The following is a 21,775-nucleotide window of genomic DNA, read 5'->3' as shown; positions in this document are numbered from 1 at the left end:
GGAACCTGATTGGCAGGGACCCAGGGCACACCAAGAAAGAGTGCATCAGTAGTCTGGCAAAAAGTGTGGGGGGGGGGGGGGGTTACTGCAACAGAAACCCACTTTCCTACATCCGCTCCATCAGAGTCCTCTTTGGTCTCCCCTTCTGTCCTTGGACACATGCAGGAGAATGCGTCTGACAGTATGGCTGTTCAAGGGTGGGGTTTGAAGAATTAGAGGCTCGTTACTCCAGTAGTTCATTCGGTTCAGCAGTCTAGGAAGCTTTCAACTAGAAATGCATATGCCCATCATTAGGTATCTTTTGCTAGATGATGTGCTGAAAGCTATGTAAATCCCACAGACTGTGAATCCTGATGGATTCTTAATTTCCAATAGGATGTTTTTGACAAAGGTTTAGCTGTAGCTACTTTAAAGTTCTAATGCGCAGCTATAAGCGCAGTCAGAGCCCCTTAGGGTGTTCTTGAAATGGATGCTATTGGTGCTAGATTGTTAAAGTTGTTTAAGTTAATGAAACCAGATATTAATATTTCTTCCCCCTTCTCGGGCTCTTCTCTTGGTCTTCAGGGCACAACAACTTCCTCCGTTTGAACTGCTAGATGTGGTGAATATGAAACATTTGTTTTTTAGGATTGATTTTTATTGATTTTCATGGAAGAAGTAAGCAATAACATATCGACTCGCCTACAACCATTGGCCAGAAAGTGAAAAACACAATGAAAGACCCATCAGACAAAGAGAGGAAGAGAGGAGGGGAGGTTGTGCAAGTGTTCCTAGGTGTTCTGGGAGAGAGGGCAGGAACAAAGAGCGAAGGGAAAAAGTGAATATCTCACGTGTTAATGTCTCTCGTTACAGTCCAAACAAGGGTGCTGCCTCAAGGAGATGGCTAGGTCGGGGATTGCTGCTGTGAGGCGTAGCACTTGGAGGTACGCTGGGCAGGTTAGTTCTCAAAAGCTCTGTGCCAGGTGAAGGCAGCGGCCCCAGGTTTTTTCGAATTGAGGAAGTTCATTCAAGACAAAGGCTGTCAATTTCTCCATGCCCAGAAGATCCCATAATTTGTGTAGTCAGTCCGTATGCCTCCATGACCCATATTCATCAAGAGAACCTGCTTAGCTGCACAGTTTGCTATGGCAATGGCCCTCCCTTTAGAGGACTGCAAGCGATAAGTCAAATCATTGGGGAGACCCAGAAGGTTGTAGCTGTGGAAGCATGCCAAACATCTGATCTATGTCTGCTAGAACATCTTAGCTGGCACCCGCTGTAGTCCGTGACTCTTCACTCTGATGTTGGATCGAGGTGGGGGCTTCTAGTATGATGTGGGTCGTCATGAGGTACCGCTCAGCCAGGGAGGCGTCCAGGGGGGTCAATTTCAAAGCTGAGGATCGGCTTCTACGTGAGCGCCATCTTGGTCATGCCCCCAAAAATTGACTTTTAAAGTGTGTTTCTTGGTGGCTATCACATCTGCTCATAGGCTTGGTGTAGTTGGGTTCATTGCAATCAGACCCCCTTATTTGAAAATATTTTCTGACAGGCAAGTTGTTAAGCTGGGTCAAGGTTTTGACTCCCTTTAATCAGGAACAGGAGATAATTTTGGCTTCTTGCTTTTCAGCTCCTTTGACTCCAGAAGAAGAAGCCTTACATACATACATCGACTGCAAATCGTGCAGAACGCTGCTGCACGTTTTGTCCTGGATCTTTCCAGGGCCTCTTCTGCTACTGCTGCGAGGAGAGACCTCCATTGGCTGCCTATTCAGCACAGAATTTATTTCAAAATTCTGTGTCTGACCTATAGAGCACTCGAGGATGGATCTAAAGGCGCTATCAGCTCCCTGCTTACCCGTTACCACCCCACAAGGTGTCTGCGCTCTTCGGGACTATTCCAACTTGTTGTCCCTCGTTTTAAGCTCACCAGATGGGGAGCCAGGGCTTTTTCAGTCGTTGCTCCACAACTCTGGAACATCTTGCCGATGGAGATGAAGACCTTACCCTCTCTCGCGCTGTTTAAAAAGGCCCTAAAAACGTGGTTGTTAGACGGCGACCTCAGAGGAGCCCGGAAAGGGGGTCCTGACTACCCTGAGACCCACCCTCAAAGTATCGTAGCCGGGCACTGGCGGGAGACTCCCCAGGGGGAGGAATCTCGCAGCTAGGATCGTACTTCTGGCGCCACACGACACAGAGTAATCACACCGGTTATTCTCAGAAACAATCTTTATCAAGTAGGCTATCACGGCAAATATGTACACGGTGTGCACGGGTTCAAGAGTCTCGGAAAGGTAGGGGGGTAGCGGGACAGTCTTTGGCAAAAGTTCAAGCAGGGACGTATCCGGCGCACAGCTCACAATCCTCGAGCCGGGGGATACGGGGTCGTAGTCGGGGTCCGGCGGGGCCGTGAGAATCTGGGGGAGCCGCGAGTCACTCAGCGGGCTCAGGTACAGGTTCGGAGGTGTACGATCTTCAAGGAGCCGCGAGTCTCTCAGCAGGCTTAGGCACAAGTTCGGAGATGTTACGATCTTCCAGGAGCCGCGAGTCACTCAGCAGGCTTAGGCGCAAGTTCAGAGATGTTACGATCTTTCAGGAGCCGCGAGTCACTCAGCAGGCTAGGCGCAAGTTCAGAGATGTTACGATCTTTCAGGAGCCGCGAGTCACTCAGCAGGCTAGGCGCAAGTTCAGAGATGTTACGATCTTTCAGGAGCCGCGAGTCACTCAGCAGGCTTACGTTGTTCCAGCGTCGAATCTGCCGGACCGGCCCGGAGCACCCCTTGTTATAGGTCGACCCCTCTTTGATGTCCGGGGTCGGTGGAGGCAGGGGTCTTGTCACCTGGGGGTCGCTTGTCGGGGTTTCCTGCTATTGTCTTTTGATCTCGTTCAGGGCCGGGCCGGGAGGAGTCCCAGACACCCAGCAGGCGTGGAGCCAGCTCTCAGGGAGGCCGGAGGGCCGATCGAAACCCATCGTCCCAGGGGAGTCCAGAGGTGCGATAGAAACTGCTCCTCCCTCTCTCATCCCCCTGGAAGTGTGATGTCCTCCAGCCGGAGTGGCGCCTCTAGGCCAGGGTCGCGCTGGGGCCGGGCGGCCATCTTGACGCATGAAGTGGGCATGCGGGCCCGGGGTGGCCGAAAGGAGGGAGGCCATGGACGGGGATGTCCGGGCCGGGTGCGGGTGTTCTGGTAGGAGGGACCGGCTGGGCCGGGTGGTTGGGGCTGCAGGTACCAGGTTTCGGTGGTGCGGGTGCACGGAGGGCCGTTCTGCGAGGCCGGGTCCAACACGCGTCCCCCCCAGCTGAAAGCCGGAGAGAACTGCCCATCATCTTGGGGGGTTCTCTTCGCTGAGGCGGAAGAACCGGGAGAGGCCGTCAGCGTTGGCGTGGTCCGTACCAGGGCGGTGTTCTACGGTGAAATCCATCCCCTGGAGGGAGATTGACCACCGCAGTAGCTTGGGGTTTTCTCCTCGCATCTGCATGAGCCACCGCAAGGGCCGATGGTCAGTTTGGACTCTGAAATGCGTGCCGAACAGGTAGGGTCGTAGCTTCTTGAGTGCCCAGACCACGGCAAAGGCTTCGCGCTCTATGGTGCTCCACCTCTGCTCTCGGGGCAGCAGCCGCCGACTGAGGAAGGCGACGGGCTGGTCTAGGCCTTGGTCATTCACTTGGGACAGGACGGCCCCAATGCCATGTTCGGAGGCATCGGTCTGGACTAGGAACTCCTTGGCATAGTCGGGAGCCTGGAGGACGGGAGCAGTGCACATGGCCTTTTTTAGAGCATCGAAAGCCTCTTGGCAGGCAGCCGTCCACTGCACCTTCTTTGGCTGTTTTTTAGATGTGAGTTCGGTGAGAGGGCCGACCAGGCTGCCATATCCCCGAATGAAGCGTCGGTAGTATCCTGTGAGTCCCAGGAAGGCTCGGACCTCCGTCTGGGTGATGGGTGGTTCCCAGGCCAGGATGGCGTCGATCTTTGGTTGTAGAGGGGCTACCTGGCCGCTCCCGACCCGGTGCCCCAGGTAGACTACGGAGCCTTGCCCGATCTGGCACTTGCTAGCTTTTACTGTGAGGCCTGCCTGGCGCAGGGCGGTTAGCACCCTCCGGAGGTGCTGGAGATGCTCACTCCACTCCGAACTGAAGACGGCGATATCGTCTAGATATGCCGCGCTGAACTGTTCCAACCCGGCCAGGACCCTATTCACCAGTCGCTGGAAAGTGGCCGGGGCATTTTTCATCCCGAAGGGCATCACGCGGAAGCGGTAGTGCCCGTCGGGGGTGGAGAAAGCGGACCGCTCCTTGGCCCCTTCGGTGAGCGCAATCTGCCAGTATCCGCAGGTGAGGTCGAATGTGCTGAGGAACCGAGCTGCCCCTAGTCGGTCAATGAGTTCGTCGGCTCGTGGAATGGGGTGGGCATCGGCTCGGGTAACGTCATTGAGCCCCCGGTAATCCACGCAGAATCGGAGCTCGGGGGCGACACCGGGGGCCGCTGCCTTCGGGACCAGGACCACGGGGCTGGCCCAGGGACTGTCAGAGGGCTCAATCACCCCCAGGGTCAGCATCTTCGAGACCTCATCTTGAATGCAGGCCCGGACCCGGTCAGGAACCCGGTAGGCTCGGTGTCTCACCGGCGGGCTGTCCCCGGTGTCCACGTCATGAACACACCAGTTGGTGACCCGGGGGGTCAGAGAGAAGAGGTCGGCAAATTGTCTTAGGAGCTGGCGGCAGTCCGCTTGTTGTTGGGCCGTGAGGGCTGGGGAAAGGTTCACTCCCTCCACGGAGCCATCCTGCTCCTTGACACACAGGAGGTCCGGGAGGGGATCCGACTCATCTTCGGCCCCGTCATCGGTGGCCAGCAGGAGGCTCAGTTCTGTCCGCACGAAGTGAGGCTTGAGTCGGTTCACATGCAGGACCCGGAGGGGGTCCCGGGGCGACTGGACGTCCACCAAGTACGTAACTGGACTCTTTCGCTCCACCACCTTGTACGGCCCAGTCCATCGGTCCTGGAGGGCGCCAGGCTTCACGGGGGCCATGACCCACACCTGCTGGCCCGGCTGGAACTCAACCAGAGTGGCATTCTGGTCGTACCAGCGTTTCATCTCTTCTTGACTCGCCTCCAGGTTGGCCTCGGCCAGTTCTCGGAACTTCCTGGTCTGGTTCCGGAGGGCCAAGACGTATTGGAACACATCTCGGGGGGTGGTCTGGGGTGCCGCCTCCCACTCTTCCTTTACCAAACTGAGGGGACCTCGGACGGGGTGCCCATAGAGTAACTCAAACGGGCTGAATCCTAGGGACTTCTGGGGGACCTCTCTATACGCGAACAATAGGCAAGGGAGCAGGACGTCCCACTTCCGCCGGAGGGGTTCGTCTAGGCCAGCGATCATCCCTTTCAAGGTCCTATTAAATCTTTCTACTAGGCCGTTTCCTTGGGGATGGTACGGGGTGGTGAACTTATAGGACACCCCACATTGTTGCCACAGGGACGTCATATACTTTGAGATAAAATTAGTTCCGCGATCGCTCACGACCTCGCGGGGAAACCCCACCCTGGAAAAGATCCCCATCAGGGCCCGGCCCACCACAGGGGCCGTAATGGTGCGCAGGGGGATAGCCTCTGGGTAGCGGGTGGCGTGGTCCACTAGGACCAAGATAAAACGGTGGCCTTGGGAGGTGGGGGGGTCCAGTGGTCCCACGATGTCGATCCCGACTCGTTCGAAGGGGGTACTGACGACCGGGAAGGGTTGGAGGGGAGCCTTGAGTTTCCCTCCACTCTTTCCACTAGCCTGGCACGTGGGGCAGGACTTGCAATGGGCCTCTACCGCTGCTCTCATCTTAGGCCAGTAAAAATGGGTCACAAGACGGTTGTACGTCTTGTCCTGTCCCAGGTGACCGGCGAGGGGGACGTCGTGGGCTAAACCCAGGAGGAAACCTCGGAAGCGGAGGGGTACCACCAGTACCCGTCCCGATCCCAGCTCCACCGACTTCTGCTCACTGTACAGGATGCTATTCTCCCAATAGATTCGGTGCGTCCCGGTCTGGTCACCTGCGGCTTGGCCCTCGGCTTGGCGCCGCAGCCCGACCAGGGACGGACAAGTGGCTTGCTCCCTGCAAAACTCCTCCCGAGTGGGTCCGCCCTCGTGGCGCCATTGGGCCAACTCGGGTAGATCGCCTAACTCAGGGACTGGGTCCGGGTCGGATGGTGTGGGTTCATCGCTAGCGACGGACCCTTCTGATGGGGGGACGGAAGGACCCTCGGCGGGGACTGTTCTGATCTCTTCGATCGGGGTGCTCTCGACCTCCCTCTGGGGAGTGAGTCGGGCGGACATAGATCGGGTGGTGGCGCACACCCACTCGGGGAGTCCCATCATTCCCAGGTGGGCCTTACGCTCTACGTGCTTCCATGGGGAACTCTCTAGGTCGTTCCCTAAAAGGCAGTCGACCGGCTGGGAGGTTCTTACGGCCACCTTGAGTTTACCTATCACCCCTCCCCACTCAAATGGCACCAGGGCTACCTGGCACATGCTCTCTCTATTGTCTGCGGATATCACAGGGCAAAAGACGTTGGGGAGGATCTGCTCTTCGGGGACTAGGTGCCTGAGGACACCGGTGATACTGGCCCCGGTGTCTCGCAGGGCCTCTACTTGGTGGCCATTGATTTTGACAAGCTGCCCATACTTCTGGGTGTTGGAGGGGAGGAGGCTACCAGGGATCATCTCCCTATCTCCCAGGGATACTAGGGCCATTGCTGCGGGTTCCCACTCTTCGGCTTCCTCTACCCCCTCCCCCAGGGCTACGCTGGCTATCTGTCTCGTCGGGGGGACTTGGGGGGCCATGGGGCACTCTGGGTCATTGGCGTAGTGCCCGGGTTTCTGGCAGCGAAAGCATGTGACGGTCACCCGGTGTCCCCGTTTCCCAGGGGGCCCGGTTACTGGTGGAGGGGGCGCCGGGAAAGGTGGAGGTGGTGTCTTCGGGGGGCTAGGCTGGGACTCTCTCGGCCCTCCCTGGTTCCCTCCTCCTCTCTGGCGGGGTGGTCCCTGACTGGTTCGGGGGTACTCTCCTACCATGCCCCGGGAGACCCGGGTGTTGGTCCAGCGGTCGGCCTCCACAGCCAGCTTCCGGGGATCTGTGAGCTTACTGTCCAGCAGATGCTGACGTAGTTCTACGAAGCAGTTCGCAGCTAGATGTTCCCACAACATGAGATCAGTGAGTTCGGCCAGGGTGGTGACCTTGCTGCCCTTGGTCCACCCATCGAAGGCCCGACTGAAAAAGTTTACATATTCCACCCATGTGGTGCCCGGGATCTTCCTGCAGTCCCGGAACCGCTGACGGTACATTTCTGGGGTGAGGCCGTATCTTGTGAGTAGAGCCTCTTTCATGTGGCTGTAGGAGGTCTGCAGGGAGAGGGGTAGGTCGAGCAGGGTGTCCCTTCCTTCGCTCAGAAACCGCCCCCACAACCCCGCCCCCCAGTCCTTCTCCGGGATCCGATGGGAGGTCATGGCGACCTCGTAGGCCCGAAACCATTGCTGAATGTCATCGTTTTTATAATATTCCTTGACCACATCCTTCGGGATGTGGACCTTCTGTTCCGCTGGGGAGACCGTCTCTCGGTTACTTGGGGGCCTCCCTTCCTCGTTTCGGGCCTTGAGCTCGAGTTCCTTTAAGCTGCGTTCGTGCTCCAGCTGGAGCTTCCTTCCTTCGTGCTCCCGTTGGAGCTTTTTCTCCTCCAGTTCGCCTTGTACACGCATTTGTTCTACCGCTAGTTTTTTTTCCGCTAACTTCAACTCGCCCTCAATTTTGAGTTTGGCCAGCTCTAGTTCATGATTGCGGCTTCTCTCTCTGTCCGCGAGTTCTTCTGGGGAGAAGCCCCCGTCTGGTACGCCTCCTCGCACCTGATTGCTGCTGCTTTCACTTTGGGGAGGTTCGGTTTCGTCGGGGCGCTCCCCCGTGCCTTCCGGGCGGGAGGCCCCGGTCTCCACCCAAGTTTTCAGTGCTTTCTGCAAATCTTCCTTCGTGTTGAGACCAGTGGTAGCGATTTTAAGTTCTTTGCAAAACTGCTTCAGCTCCTTGTGTGTATATTCTTCTAGATGCTCCACCTGGAACACCCTGTTGGCGTTGGTTTCTGCGGGGCTCATGGCGCTTCCTTCTGCCATCCTTGTCGGTGGTGCGTCCGTTGTTCACGGTACGATCTCTAGGTGATGGGCCCGAATCCCGTCGCTTGCCACCAATGTTAGACGGCGACCTCAGAGGAGCCCGGAAAGGGGGTCCTGACTACCCTGAGACCCACCCTCAAAGTATCGTAGCCGGGCACTGGCGGGAGACTCCCCAGGGGGAGGAATCTCGCAGCTAGGATCGTACTTCTGGCGCCACACGACACAGAGTAATCACACCGGTTATTCTCAGAAACAATCTTTATCAAGTAGGCTATCACGGCAAATATGTACACGGTGTGCACGGGTTCAAGAGTCTCGGAAAGGTAGGGGGGTAGCGGGACAGTCTTTGGCAAAAGTTCAAGCAGGGACGTATCCGGCGCACAGCTCACAATCCTCGAGCCGGGGGATACGGGGTCGTAGTCGGGGTCCGGCGGGGCCGTGAGAATCTGGGGGAGCCGCGAGTCACTCAGCGGGCTCAGGTACAGGTTCGGAGGTGTACGATCTTCAAGGAGCCGCGAGTCTCTCAGCAGGCTTAGGCACAAGTTCGGAGATGTTACGATCTTCCAGGAGCCGCGAGTCACTCAGCAGGCTTAGGCGCAAGTTCAGAGATGTTACGATCTTTCAGGAGCCGCGAGTCACTCAGCAGGCTAGGCGCAAGTTCAGAGATGTTACGATCTTTCAGGAGCCGCGAGTCACTCAGCAGGCTAGGCGCAAGTTCAGAGATGTTACGATCTTTCAGGAGCCGCGAGTCACTCAGCAGGCTTACGTTGTTCCAGCGTCGAATCTGCCGGACCGGCCCGGAGCACCCCTTGTTATAGGTCGACCCCTCTTTGATGTCCGGGGTCGGTGGAGGCAGGGGTCTTGTCACCTGGGGGTCGCTTGTCGGGGTTTCCTGCTATTGTCTTTTGATCTCGTTCAGGGCCGGGCCGGGAGGAGTCCCAGACACCCAGCAGGCGTGGAGCCAGCTCTCAGGGAGGCCGGAGGGCCGATCGAAACCCATCGTCCCAGGGGAGTCCAGAGGTGCGATAGAAACTGCTCCTCCCTCTCTCATCCCCCTGGAAGTGTGATGTCCTCCAGCCGGAGTGGCGCCTCTAGGCCAGGGTCGCGCTGGGGCCGGGCGGCCATCTTGACGCATGAAGTGGGCATGCGGGCCCGGGGTGGCCGAAAGGAGGGAGGCCATGGACGGGGATGTCCGGGCCGGGTGCGGGTGTTCTGGTAGGAGGGACCGGCTGGGCCGGGTGGTTGGGGCTGCAGGTACCAGGTTTCGGTGGTGCGGGTGCACGGAGGGCCGTTCTGCGAGGCCGGGTCCAACAGTGGTGCTTTTCTAGAGCTTACATAGGTTGAGCTGCAGGGGCTTTGCTATGAGCTGGATTTGGAATTAGGCGCCTTGACGCCCATTGGGCTATGTTTGCGCATGATAAGATCCCTTTTATTATTATTATTATACTTTGGATGTGCTGAGAGCTGTTCAAATTTATTTGGGTAGATCTCAACAATGTGAATTTCATATGGGACAAAAGACTTCTATCCAAACTTTGAACAGGTGGATATGGTCTCTAATTTCGCTTATGCTGCTCAGCACACTGCCTTGCCGGGTGGAATACAGGGAAGATCCACTCATGGTATGACTGCTTCTTGGGCTGAGGTGAGTGGAGTTCTGTTTTGGATATATGCTACCTTGGCAACATCATCTACTTTTGTCTTTCATTACAGCCTGGTTGTACAGAATTCTGATTCTATGAATGGTGGTACTCGGGAATTGGCAGCTGAAATTCCCCCAAAGATTTTCGCTCCTAAAGATTGCATTAAATAATTTTTGTGTTGCATCATTTGCGAGTACTTGTTGTCTGTCAGGAAACAGGTTGTGACACGTGCCCTGGTATATCCTCATCTCGGAATTAGTGGTACGAGAAGGGGGTTTAGGAGGTAATGATTCAATTACTTACCAGTAATTTTTATTACTCCAAATACCCTTCTTCTCGTACCAATTCTTATGACCCTCCCTTCAGTTCCTCTTCACGACCTGTTTTCCTTTGAATGGCTTGGGGAAGTACAGGAAGTGCTGTGGGCTCTGTCCCCTTGTATTACCTTTTTATAATTGGTTAGCTAAAACACCTCATCTAGTAAGTATTGGTACGAGAATAAGAGTGTTCAGAGTAATGAAGATTTCCAGCAAGTAATTGAATCCTTACTTCACGAAGGCATTGTAATTTTATTTGGTCCTGTCTTCTCCCATTCCAAGCACATGATGGCTCTAAAAACAACATTAAATATTGACACTAGAATGTAGGACAATTGCTCAGCAGTCCAGGGACTAATTCATGTCCTTGGCAAAGGAACTGTTCTTGACCACACAACATAGCTGTTTTCATCTTAACCAGGTCCATTTAGATATCTTTGTTGAAAACAAATTCTAGAATTTAGCACTGACAAACAATTAAAATATTTGCTCAATGAGATACTTGAACACACAGAGGCATATTCTCAAGGACACATCGCCGATTTAGGGGCACTTTACCGCCACGAAAGTGGTGATAGATACATCGCCCTATTCACAAGCCTGCGCTAACAGCCGACATTGCCAGTTTACCTGCGATAGCTGCCGCTAAAAACACCGCCAAGGCTGACAGCGACCACTAACGCTAATCATATGCAAGGTAGGCGTTCCCGCCCAAAAACTCACGATGACACCACTTCCCGATATTCTAAACGACCAGCCAGATCAGCAATGCGGGCCAAAAACAGGCGATAAGGCACGTTAGCAGCAGGGACTTAAGACATGCTTTTTCCTGGTCTTAAGTAGGATGAAAACCTGCAGTAGAAAGGGAGCCCAGCCCATAGCCACATCTGAAGACCAACAGATGCCATAGAGCTACTAATCATGCAGCTTGGAGACGCAAGAGGGCCACAACACCAACCGTCACCACCCCCAGGACCACCCCTACCCCCAGGAACCCCCGGACGACCACCCAGGCAGCGCAGAACAAGACAATCTTTTGCTCTCTCGTACTTGTCCACAATAACAATAATCAAAGTCACTAAATACGTTCAAAATGTTCATTATGACTATAGTGATTCATGAAACAGTATGCGAACCACGAACAGCATCAAAATGCGTAAAGTCAGCATCATCCGCATTGTTAAAATAACATAGAATACAAAAGGGGCGGTCATTCAATTAAGACTGTGAAAAAAGCTAAAATAACTAGGCTTAATCACTCTCCCCTTGGCAGTAAGAAGTAATTTAACATAACTAAAGATCACTAGGCGTCATTAGCAGGCCCCCAACCTGAAAGCCTAAACGCAAAGAGGTTCATATCATAGGAACAGCAGAGCTCAGCTCTATGGAACGGCTTTCTTCGAGTGTGTGTCAAAAACATGCAACCATGTCATATCAAAGCATGATTCTCCTATATTGCAGCTGTTGCAAACATGTTTTGTCCAGGTAATATGGACTGACCAGAACAGAATAACAAGAGACATTGTTGATCGACTTTGCACATCATGTCCAGACAGAATCTTCAGGCTAAACTGAGAACGTGTAAAACAATCTGTCATCATGTACAGGGCAGAGGCAAAGTGTCACGAAAACAAACTCTAACAGAGACGTGCACAAAAGCAGCAGCATGGGGCCAGCAAACACATGCAAACTTAGCAATGTCGACAATGTCTCCAAAGGGCCTCATAACCCCATATAACACCCTGCCCCTGGTGAGTCAATAGGACATAGACAGAAGAACAAAAACAGAGTTCAAAAGTCAGGAAGTGTACAAAATTTCGGTGAGGAACTTCCACAACAAATAAAAGACAAAATCTGAGAAAAAAATGTCAAGTCCATAGAAAAATCTAAAGGCACGTTGAGCTTTTGAAATAAGAGTAAAACATGCAGACAGCGGAGTTGTGACAACCTAAGCAGTTAATCCATGAAGGTAAGTGTGCAAAGATATGCAATTCCCTCTAACAGTTTATCCTTGTCATTGGTAGAAAAAAGCGATGACATCCAATTAGGTAAGCCGAAGGAACAATCATGTTATACATGAGCAGGGGCATCCAAAACCAGAAATGGGACACTAGCGTGATATTTAATGAAACTACGTTGTAGAAAAGTCTGCGCAGCCGCACAGACATCCCATTGAGCCAAGATTCCAAGTAAAGCTGCACACGTCATCTGATAATCCACAGAACAGTTGAGTAAATAGGATAATTAAAGGCTTGAATCAGTACTATAATGCGAGTGTCCAGCCGGACAATCAATTTAATAAATCAAAAATGTCAATGAACAAAAATACAAACGTAGCAATTACGTGGGGCTCAATCCTGCATCCTACATGAACACATGACAAAAACATTTAGAACAAAAACATATCAGGCAAGACGGGGTAGCTTCTGGAATATTGAGACAATTTCTAACAAGCTTAGAGAAACAGTAACTGCACTTTTTTTATCATGTGCGATTAACGTGCAAACTATTTACATTAGTCGACGACGTTTCAATCCTTTAAAAATAGTAGGATCATCATCAGGACAGTTAAGGTGCAAGCCTGAATCAATGAAAATAGCCTGTGGAAAATGAGGAAAAGGGAAGGAGATTAGGGAACGTCTAATACAGAGCCGTAAAACATTGTGCCAGCCGCAGGGCAGTCACGGTGTGAAGCAGGCGCAACATGCACGTGGTTGAGTGCACTCCGACCATGAAATGGCGAAAGATTAGACTTAGGAAGGTGATGCACGGTGACAATTAATGAAGAGCCTATATAAAGGATAAAGGATAAAATCACCGGAATGCTTGCAGCAAAATATATACGAAAAGCATGTGGTACGTCTGCCAAGAAGGTACGAGTAACTGATGGACAGAGGGCTTGGTTGTGAGCGAGTGAACACCGCCAAGAGGGAAACGGAGAACTACAGGCAGTGTGGGCTGCGCAAGGGTACGACGAGTGTTATCGTGCGCGTGGTACTTCTGCCCAGAAGGTACGAGTGGCTGATGGCCTGAGGGCTTGGTTGTGAGCGTGAGAGTTGTGCCAAGCAGGGCAAGGAGAACTTCAGGCTGTGTCGGATGCGCTAGGGTACAAGAGAGCGATTAATGGTGTGAAGGCTGTGCAAATACGGGTATGCCGGGTGGGCTGAAGATAAGTCCAAGGCAGAAAGCATAGAACGTAGCGCGCTAGTGATAGGGGCGAACAATAGTGGATTAAGGGTAAGGTTCACCTGGATAGTGCTTGGGGGAAAAGGATAGCCGTATGCGGACTCAGGAGGGGCCGGATCTGCAGTAATGATGGTTCTAAGGGAATGGAGAACCATGCGTTAGGTGCCGTGATGGCTGGTCCAATATTGTGTTAAAAGGTGATGAGCTGTGCGAAAGTCCTCACCTGTGGATAAGGTGGTGAGGAGATATTCAGGCGTTTTTCAACCACCCTCATGCAGAGATGCACCCTGTGACTCAAGTCCCACAACATAAGCAACATGGACGTAAGGGGGATGACGTCAGGGGTTGTTTGTGCACGTGGATGTGTCAGAGTGTGACCTGCTCCTTTATGGATGTGGTCCACACTCAGCCACCTCAGTGTTGTGGCGTGCACCATGTCATGATGATTGCACTGCAGCCATGCTAATCGTCATGCAGTGTCACTTGCATTGTCAGTGTGGCTCATGGACCCACAGCTTTGCTAGGTTCAGCACATGTGCATGGGTTCGTGTGAGATAAATGATGTGTGGGGAGGGCCTCCTCTGGGCACATTGTCGATGCAGGCCAACTTGCTACTTGCTAGGGGTTTGTGGGGTTCTGGTTGGCCTCTGTAGTTGCTCCAGCTTCCTCCATAGTGCTTCTCAGTTGTTTGGGTTTTTTTTTGCAGCTTTTATGGTGAATTTTCCCAACTGGCGTGGGAATAGCAATAGCAAGCATTGCAGATATTTTAATCGCTGTTGGGCCCATCTCAACTTTTTTCACTTTGAGGTTTCCGTTTTTATTGGTGTCCCAGTCATTTTACCGCAGACATTTGACAAGTTGTCGGAGAACTATCACCTGTTGCTGGCGTGTTGAGAATACGCTGTTAACACGGCGTTAGTTTCCCGCGATAGATGGCGTTATGTAACATTGCGTTAGCTTAGGTTCGCGATGATTATCGCAAGTTCTTGAGAATATCCCCCACAGTGCTCTGGAAAGAGTAAAGATGGCGCAAGGGTGATCACAAAACAAAGAAAACGGAGTAAAGATTTTTTTTAAAAAACGATTTCTTATTCCAATAAAGAGAGACACATTCCAGAAAGCAAAGTTTATGAATGTTGGAAAATATTTAACTGTTTAAAGTCTGTCAATAAAGTCTTTTTACTGAACGATTCTCGACAATGTTTCAACATTGATGGGTTTTGTGCTAAATTCAATCTTTTTTTTTCAACACTGATACCTATATGGAACTTGTTATCCTGACAAAATCCATGCCCCTGTCCATGTGGGTCTACAGGCTGCTCCTGTAGTACAGACACGGCACATAACATACCTAGCACAGTAACGCCATTCGCATGGTATTCGACTCTAAAATACAAGCAGAAACAAATAGACATCAAAGCAAAGAGTTTCAGTATTGTTCTTGTAAGTTGTAAGCCGCCTCTGTTCTCTGTTTACTTTGGTCATATAACTGATTTCTGGCCACTATGGTGGGTTATAAGGCTATACTTCAAAACGCTTGGTATGGAAATGGACTTAAAGATTTGGAAGAAAAAAGGTCGGTGTTTAGGCATTATGAGGCATCACTCACCATCAATATAAGAGCAGGCAAAGGTGTGTGTCTTTCAATATGGATCATGGAGAAGAGCTCGGGCCACTGCCTCTCCCTCGAGGCTACAAAAAATATCCTGTTGGTGAAAAAAATAAGAGAAGTCTCAAGTCATGAAAAACAAATGTGGGACTCTGAGTATGGGCATTACCCTTTACAGCACTTGTGAGGCTACCAAAGCATCTCATGAGAGTGCGGAGGTTGGCCGCGGGCATCAATTCATTGCTCTTTCATACTGACGGCATTCACTCACTTTAGTTATGTTATGTTATGTTAGTAAAACGTATATAGCGCACGGTTACCCTAAGGTGTCCTGGCGCTTGCTACAGTCCTCCTAACTAACAGTTCCGGCCAGAAGAATTAAAACAGCCATGTTTTGAGCGCTTTCCTAAATGCAAATAGGTCCTTAGAGTTTCTCAAACTAAAAGGAAGCTCATTCCAGGCCTTAGCTGCCCCAACGGAAAAGCTTCTGCCTCCCCATCTAGCTCTCCTTGTGGTGGGTACTACAGTTAGTTTTGCTCCTCACGAGCGTAACGATCTTCCAGGCACATACCACTGAAATTGTTGTTTCAGATGAAGTGGGCCTGTGTCCTGGAGCGCTCGGAAGACTAAGCAAAGGGATTTAAAGAGGATTCGCTTTTTTACAGGCAACCAGTGAAGTTTTTTTATTGAGCTCGAGATAGATGCATATTTTGAGGTTCCAGTAAGCAGCCTGGCTGCTGAATTCTGGAGCATCTGGAGTTTTTGTAAGCTGCACTCCTGCATATTTAAATAAAGACTGTTACAATAGTCTAGTCTTGACATAATCAAGGCCGTTACCACTGTGCGCTTACAGTCTGCCGGTAAAAGAGGCAACATTTTCCTTGTGGTCCTGAGAATATAGGAGGTAGCAGAGACCACGGCATTCACTTGATCACGCATGTCAAGATGTTCATCCAGTACCATACCCAGGTTCTTGACTTTCCTGAAGGGTACTGGAAGGGTCCCCATAGCCTTTGGCCACCAACTAAGGGTCCAAAGGTTAACATTATTCCCAAACAGGATTACCTCTGTTTTACCAGCATTCAGCTTTAAGCAGTTTTGCGTCATCCAGCCTCCCACTGCTCCCATACAATCATGAAGCCTCTCACCCGATGCCTTCTCCTGCCCTGGTTGAAGGGAGATCACAATTTGAGTATCATCGGCATAGGAGGTTAAACAAAAGCCGAAACACTCAATTAAAGGAGCCAAAAAGGATACGTAAACATTAAAGAGCGTAGGGCTCGGGGAAGACCCCTGAGGAACCCCACATGGAAGCAAAATATTACCTCTCTGCACTATTAACTACACATCCACTAGTATTTTTAGTTACTCACTGCTACGTGCAAGTACTGGATCAACCCGAGCTTTGAGGGAGTGAACTTTTTCACCTGTAGTTTAGATGTGTGACTTCACCCTTAACCTCTGTTTTGTGTGCCATGTGATAAAAGCTACAACATGATTTATCTTGATTTTGAGCAGCCATATTGTAAGTATAGTAAATGTCAATTTAGTATTGCATGTGTGTTTGACATACTTTGACTTATACATATAGCAACAGATTTATGTAGTGTCACAATACAATGCTACCTAAAAGAACCTTACTTCTGCATAAAGAGTAAATTATAGTTAGCTATATTATTCATCCTACTCAGTTGCCTGTTTTATTTGTACAACCCGTGTAAATTTAAAATATGGCAGTTGCAAGCATAAAATAGGTGACCCCTTATTACCCTGGCCAGAGTGGGTAACATTATTCCAATCATACCTAGTAGCAATAGATGGGAAACAATTCACTCTATACAGGAAGGAAGAAATCCTTGTCCATAATTTAGGAACACAGGATAGAAACATTTTTGAAACTCTAGGGGATAGCAATAGAGACAGTGAAGATGATACTGACACAGAATAGTTGGATCTGTACCAAGAAGCCATAAAGAAGTTAGAAGAACATTTTGAACAGAAGATTTATGTGGTTTTGGAGCAACACAAATTCTTCAGTAGAATTCAGGAGAGAAATGAAAAGATTGTGAGTTATATAGTTGTATAGTATATAGTACTAAGAGGACTTTCTAAAACATGTGAATGTGGTGGGTGTGTGATTCGTTGATACATGACCAATTGGTACGGTGCACTAACAATATAAAAATATAGGAAAAGTTACTTGCATGCAACCCTAATTTATATAAAGCCGTAGAGCTAGCAAAATGTATAGAGCAAACGGCTGAGTGTATCAAAGTTATGAAACAACCTAGTCCTAATTAAGAAGTGAAGAAGGCACATATTGATAGGGGGAAAGAAAGCACAGTCTAAGAGAAGTGAACCACCATTGGAATAAACAAATCCAAAACTAACTCAGAAACAGGAAATTCTAGATGTTATAGGTGTGGGACACTAATCATCTAGCAAACAATCCCAAATTGCCCTCTCCGAATTTGCGTATGTAGGAAATGTAGCAAGAGGGGCCACTATGCTTAAGTTTGCAGAAATATACAAAGTTAAGCTATATATGTAGTAGGGAGAGAGGAAGAGTTTAGGGAGAGATGTGTTTTCCAAGTTGATAATAAAGGAGGTACTACACAAGGTACATATCCCTTATGTAAGAATTTGTTGGATGTGGTAGTAGTTACAGTGTATGCGGACCCGTGTTCCGCGTACACCATCACTGCAAAATCTTTGCATGAGAATACATTTGTTAAGAAAGGGTACAGCTTACAAGATGCTGATAGTCAAACCCAGTTGTAGGAAAGTAGGATCTGCTTCTTATGGTTACCCCCCACTTTTTGCTGAATGTGATACTGTTTTGACTAGTCTGACTGGGATCCTACTAATCAGGACCCAGTCTATCTGCTTTCTCCCTAAACTGTTATGTTATGTACTTTGGTACACTCCAGATTGGATACTGGGGTACCCTTGTCAGTCCCTAGTATATGGTCCCCTATGTACCCAGGGAATAGGTACTCCAGAGGCCTCCCATGGGCTGAAGCATGTATTATGCCACCCATTAGAGGCCAGGCAAAATAGAACCTACAGGCCTGCCATTGCAGCCTGTGTAAGTTGGTGCATGCACCACTTACTTAAGATATAGGTTTACTATATCTAAGGGTCACTGCACTTAAAACCTATAGGTCACCCCTATAGCAGGCCTTAACAATCCTGAAAGCAGGGTGCTTGGTTCTAAGTGAGAAGGTGCCACTTCATGAGCAGGACACCCCTGCAGCCTACGGAGTCCGATCTCCCGGGTTGTCAGTGCATCAGCCATTTACGACATATAGAGTGGCATTATGCGACCGCGTGATGACCAACTCTAAAACGGCTGAAAGTAACCCTATCATGTTTGGTGTCAAACATTGTGGAATCATACCTCCCACACTTCGTTTGGGCTCGACTACGTCTCCCTCTCAGTCTGAAGCATCGTCTGTGCCCGTGCACCATACAGGATCCGTGCAGGACCTGTGGAGCATCAAGGACAACTGAAGATATCTCCCTTGGAGTGAAGGAGTCACTCCCCTGCATTAACAGGCACCACAACACTGCTGTCCCATCTGCTGACCCTGAGCTCCTACAGACTACGAAGGCTTCAGCAACACAGGAGGTGGGTTTCTACATCCCTCGAGGTATGTGCTGCCCTATCACTGAGTTTGAGGTCAGAATCCTTTGTGGGGGCTGCAATACCTGAACCCCTGTGCACTGCGTACATTTGCAAGTGCATATGCTTGTTGGCGTTTCCCGAACAAGGGCATTGGGCTATGAGTAGCCCCAACCTCTGGCACCATTTCCTACCAAGAACTCCGGCTTCCTCATACCGAGTGCTCCGTGGGCTGTTTGGTGAAATCGCTTGTGGTCCTCTTGCGAATCCTCTGCCTCCAGCCTGTGGGTCCTCTTGAGGATCAACTTTGCTTTTCTTGGGCTCCCCGGGTTGCTCCAGGCCTGCCCTGACTCCCCTGTGTTTGATGAGTTTCCTGGACCTTGCTGGTCCGAACCGTAACCATCCTTCACCTTCTGCTTGTGTTGCCGTTGCCAAGGCTTTTTGGTGCTCCAGCTGGACACCGACCCCATAGCGCTCAACATCCTTCATGGGACAGCTCGTATCCAGCTCCTGGTCATCCTCGACGCCTCCTGGTCCCCATGTGCAGAGTCAAGAACTCGATCAACACACCTGAAGCACCCAACTTTGGGCATTTGTCTACTGAGCCCCTGGTCAGTCATGAATGACCCAGACCCTGTCCCCTCTGCTTTAATTTTTTTTTTATTCTTTATTTCACCACAAAAATGTTTTTCTTTACAAATACAATACAGTATTTACAATAACTCCTTCCAGCTCCCCCTCCCTGCCCAACACCTCACCCCTGAATTGGATCCCGCATTTATTACAAAGCAACAACACAACAAAAGAGATCAGGGAAGTAAAAAAATCTAATACTACAGCCGAAGGTACTCCTTCATTCGACTTACTAAATTCCCTACGTTGCCACCCTTTTAATCCATTGACTAACTGGTGCCCAAATTTCCATGCCCCTTCTCTGTGCACTGCGTCCCCTACGTTCGTAAACTGCTATTTAAGAACGATATATTGCTAAGAGTCTCCCAAGCCATTGATGCCCAGATGGTGATTCGGGATCTTGCCAAGCTGTGGCCAAACATAATCTAAGGACAGTCATAGTGATAAATAAAAAGGTCTGATGTCGCGGAGAAATTCCCATATCGCTCCCTCCTGGGACCAGTAAACTAGGGGAAAGAGTAACCCGGAAACCTAACTGAGCTTCAAGTAGTTTACCAACATCTTCTTTCATATTTTTAAGCTTGGGACAGTTTGCAAACATGCGAGTGAGATCTGCAGCAAAGCATCCACAAAGCGGACAACAAGTGCAGGTGGAACCCCCCAACTTTACAATCTTCGCTGGGGTGATGTAAAGATTAAACCAAGTTTTGTCACACTGTATCTGTAAATTAGCAGCAATGAATGCTGTCTGAGCCATATACAAGGAATCCTCACATTCTTCCGCCCCAACTTGCAAAAGCTCTGCCCAATGAGCCGTGTCTTTCATAAGGTCATCCACCATTTCTTTATTTAATTATTTATACAAAATAGCTAAAGAAGGTGGAGATTTTAACAACAAATCAACGAGTGCCACATGAGAAACACCCGCACTTCTCCCTAATTTTCTACCCAAAAAATCCCTTACTTGTAGGTACTTGAAAAAATGGTTATAACCAATGCCTGACTTATCCTTGATTGTATCAAAGGAAAGAATCACTCCTTCCTCGACCTGGTCGCCAATCTTCCTCAACACCTTCTGATACCACTGTTTCATGTATCCATGTTTGAAGATATCGGGGAGTAGAGCATTATCGTATAGAGGAGTGTAGTTATTTAGCCGACCTAGACCATATTTCTTCCGGACGATTGTCCATACCTTGAATGCGCCCATCAAAACCTTGAATCTGACCCTTTTAAAATAGCCGTATTCAATCTGTCGTAGAAGACATCCTCTAGCTTCAGTACCCATCACTAATTCGCAAATAGACACCGCATCACCCCCGAGCCATTTGTTATGTTATGTTATGTTAACGAATCTTATAAAGCGCATGGTTACACTTAGAACAGTGTGTCCCCGCGCTGCGGTAAGGCAGCAAGAGCAGGTACTAAGGTCTATTCAGGAGGGAAACAGGAGAGTCTTTAGTTTCTTCCTAAAAATGCCTTCAACGGGTTCCAATCGAAGGCATACTGGTAGTTTGTTCCAGGATTGGGCAGCCAAAAACCTAAAGGAGCGCCCCCCCATCCTGGCTTTCCAGCACATGTTAGTAGTGTCGCCATCTGATGTAACATCGATGCCCAATAATACAATTGAAAATTAGGGATGGCCCACCCCCCTCAATCTCTTGGAAGAGTAAAAAATTTGAAGGCCCTTCAGGGGTGTTGACCAGCCCATAAAAACCAGCACATCATGCGATTTAGGGATTTGAACCAAAAGCTTTCTACCTCTAACGGAATGGCCCTAAAAAAATAAAAAATTCTAGGAAGAAATATAATTTTAATCACATTACTTCTCCTTAATAATGTAAGTTTTAGGTTATTCATTCAGGCAAAATCAACTTTAAACCTCTGAAGTAATGGACCTAAATTTAAATCAACAGTATTCTCTACATTCTCTATTATATGTACCCCAAGATATTTCGCCTTAGGGGCTACCCGATAATCAGGAGGCTGAACTAAGCTATTTATCACAACTTGGGTTTTACTTTGATTGAGGAGATATCCAGAAAAACGTCCAAAACGGATTGCTTCCCTTCCAATTTTGCCCAAGCCATCGGCAGGGTTGGGGGTGGTGACGGCCAAGTCGTCCGCATAAGCAAGGATCTTAGGGCCCATTAGGATCTCGGGCGGATTGCCACCACCTGTATGGCGGTGGCAACCCGCCCGTGATCGTCCCCGCCCGCCACCCATATCCCCCCGCCATATTACTATGGCGGGGGGGACCCCGGCGGACTGGAAGACCGTCTGCCGCTTTTCCGCCCGGTCAACAAGTCGACCGGGCAGAAAAGAGTTTAATATGGCGGTGGTGTCTGTAAGACACTGCTAGCCATATTACTATGGGCACGGAAACATGCTGGAATGCCCGCATGCCGGAAAGGCATGCGGGGATTGCTTGTGGGGGCCCGTTGCGGGCCCCCAGGGACTCTGGTGGGTGCATATGGTGGGTATCTATGGAACCCCCCCTGCATTTCAATAGACAACGTGGCAGGAACCGTGCGGGGCCTGTCACGTTGTGCATTGGAATGTGCAACATGCATTTTAACATTGCGGCGGGCGGTGCTGAAAGCACCTCCCGCCGCAATGTTAAATATGCGGGATGCGCCCGCC

At 50.1% G+C, this 21,775-nt stretch overlaps 1 protein-coding gene across 1 annotated transcript in view; it reads right to left on the bottom strand.

The window, feature by feature from the left end:
* The window catches only part of LOC146854137 (cystine/glutamate transporter-like), a 478,984-nt gene that overhangs the window by 86,422 nt on the left and 370,787 nt on the right, over nucleotides 1–21,775 (bottom strand). The window contains exon 9 of the mRNA XM_085651904.1: nucleotides 14,875–14,971. Coding sequence (XP_085508030.1) covers nucleotides 14,875–14,971 — 97 coding nt within the window. The remainder of the gene's footprint in view (nucleotides 1–14,874; nucleotides 14,972–21,775) is intronic.

Source organism: Triturus cristatus, chromosome 4_1 (assembly GCF_964204655.1).
Source record: "Triturus cristatus chromosome 4_1, aTriCri1.1, whole genome shotgun sequence".
NCBI classification, from domain to species: domain Eukaryota; kingdom Metazoa; phylum Chordata; class Amphibia; order Caudata; family Salamandridae; genus Triturus; species Triturus cristatus.
The sequence above is the reverse complement of the archived record's forward strand: the minus strand, read 5'-3'. Positions and strand labels throughout refer to the sequence as shown.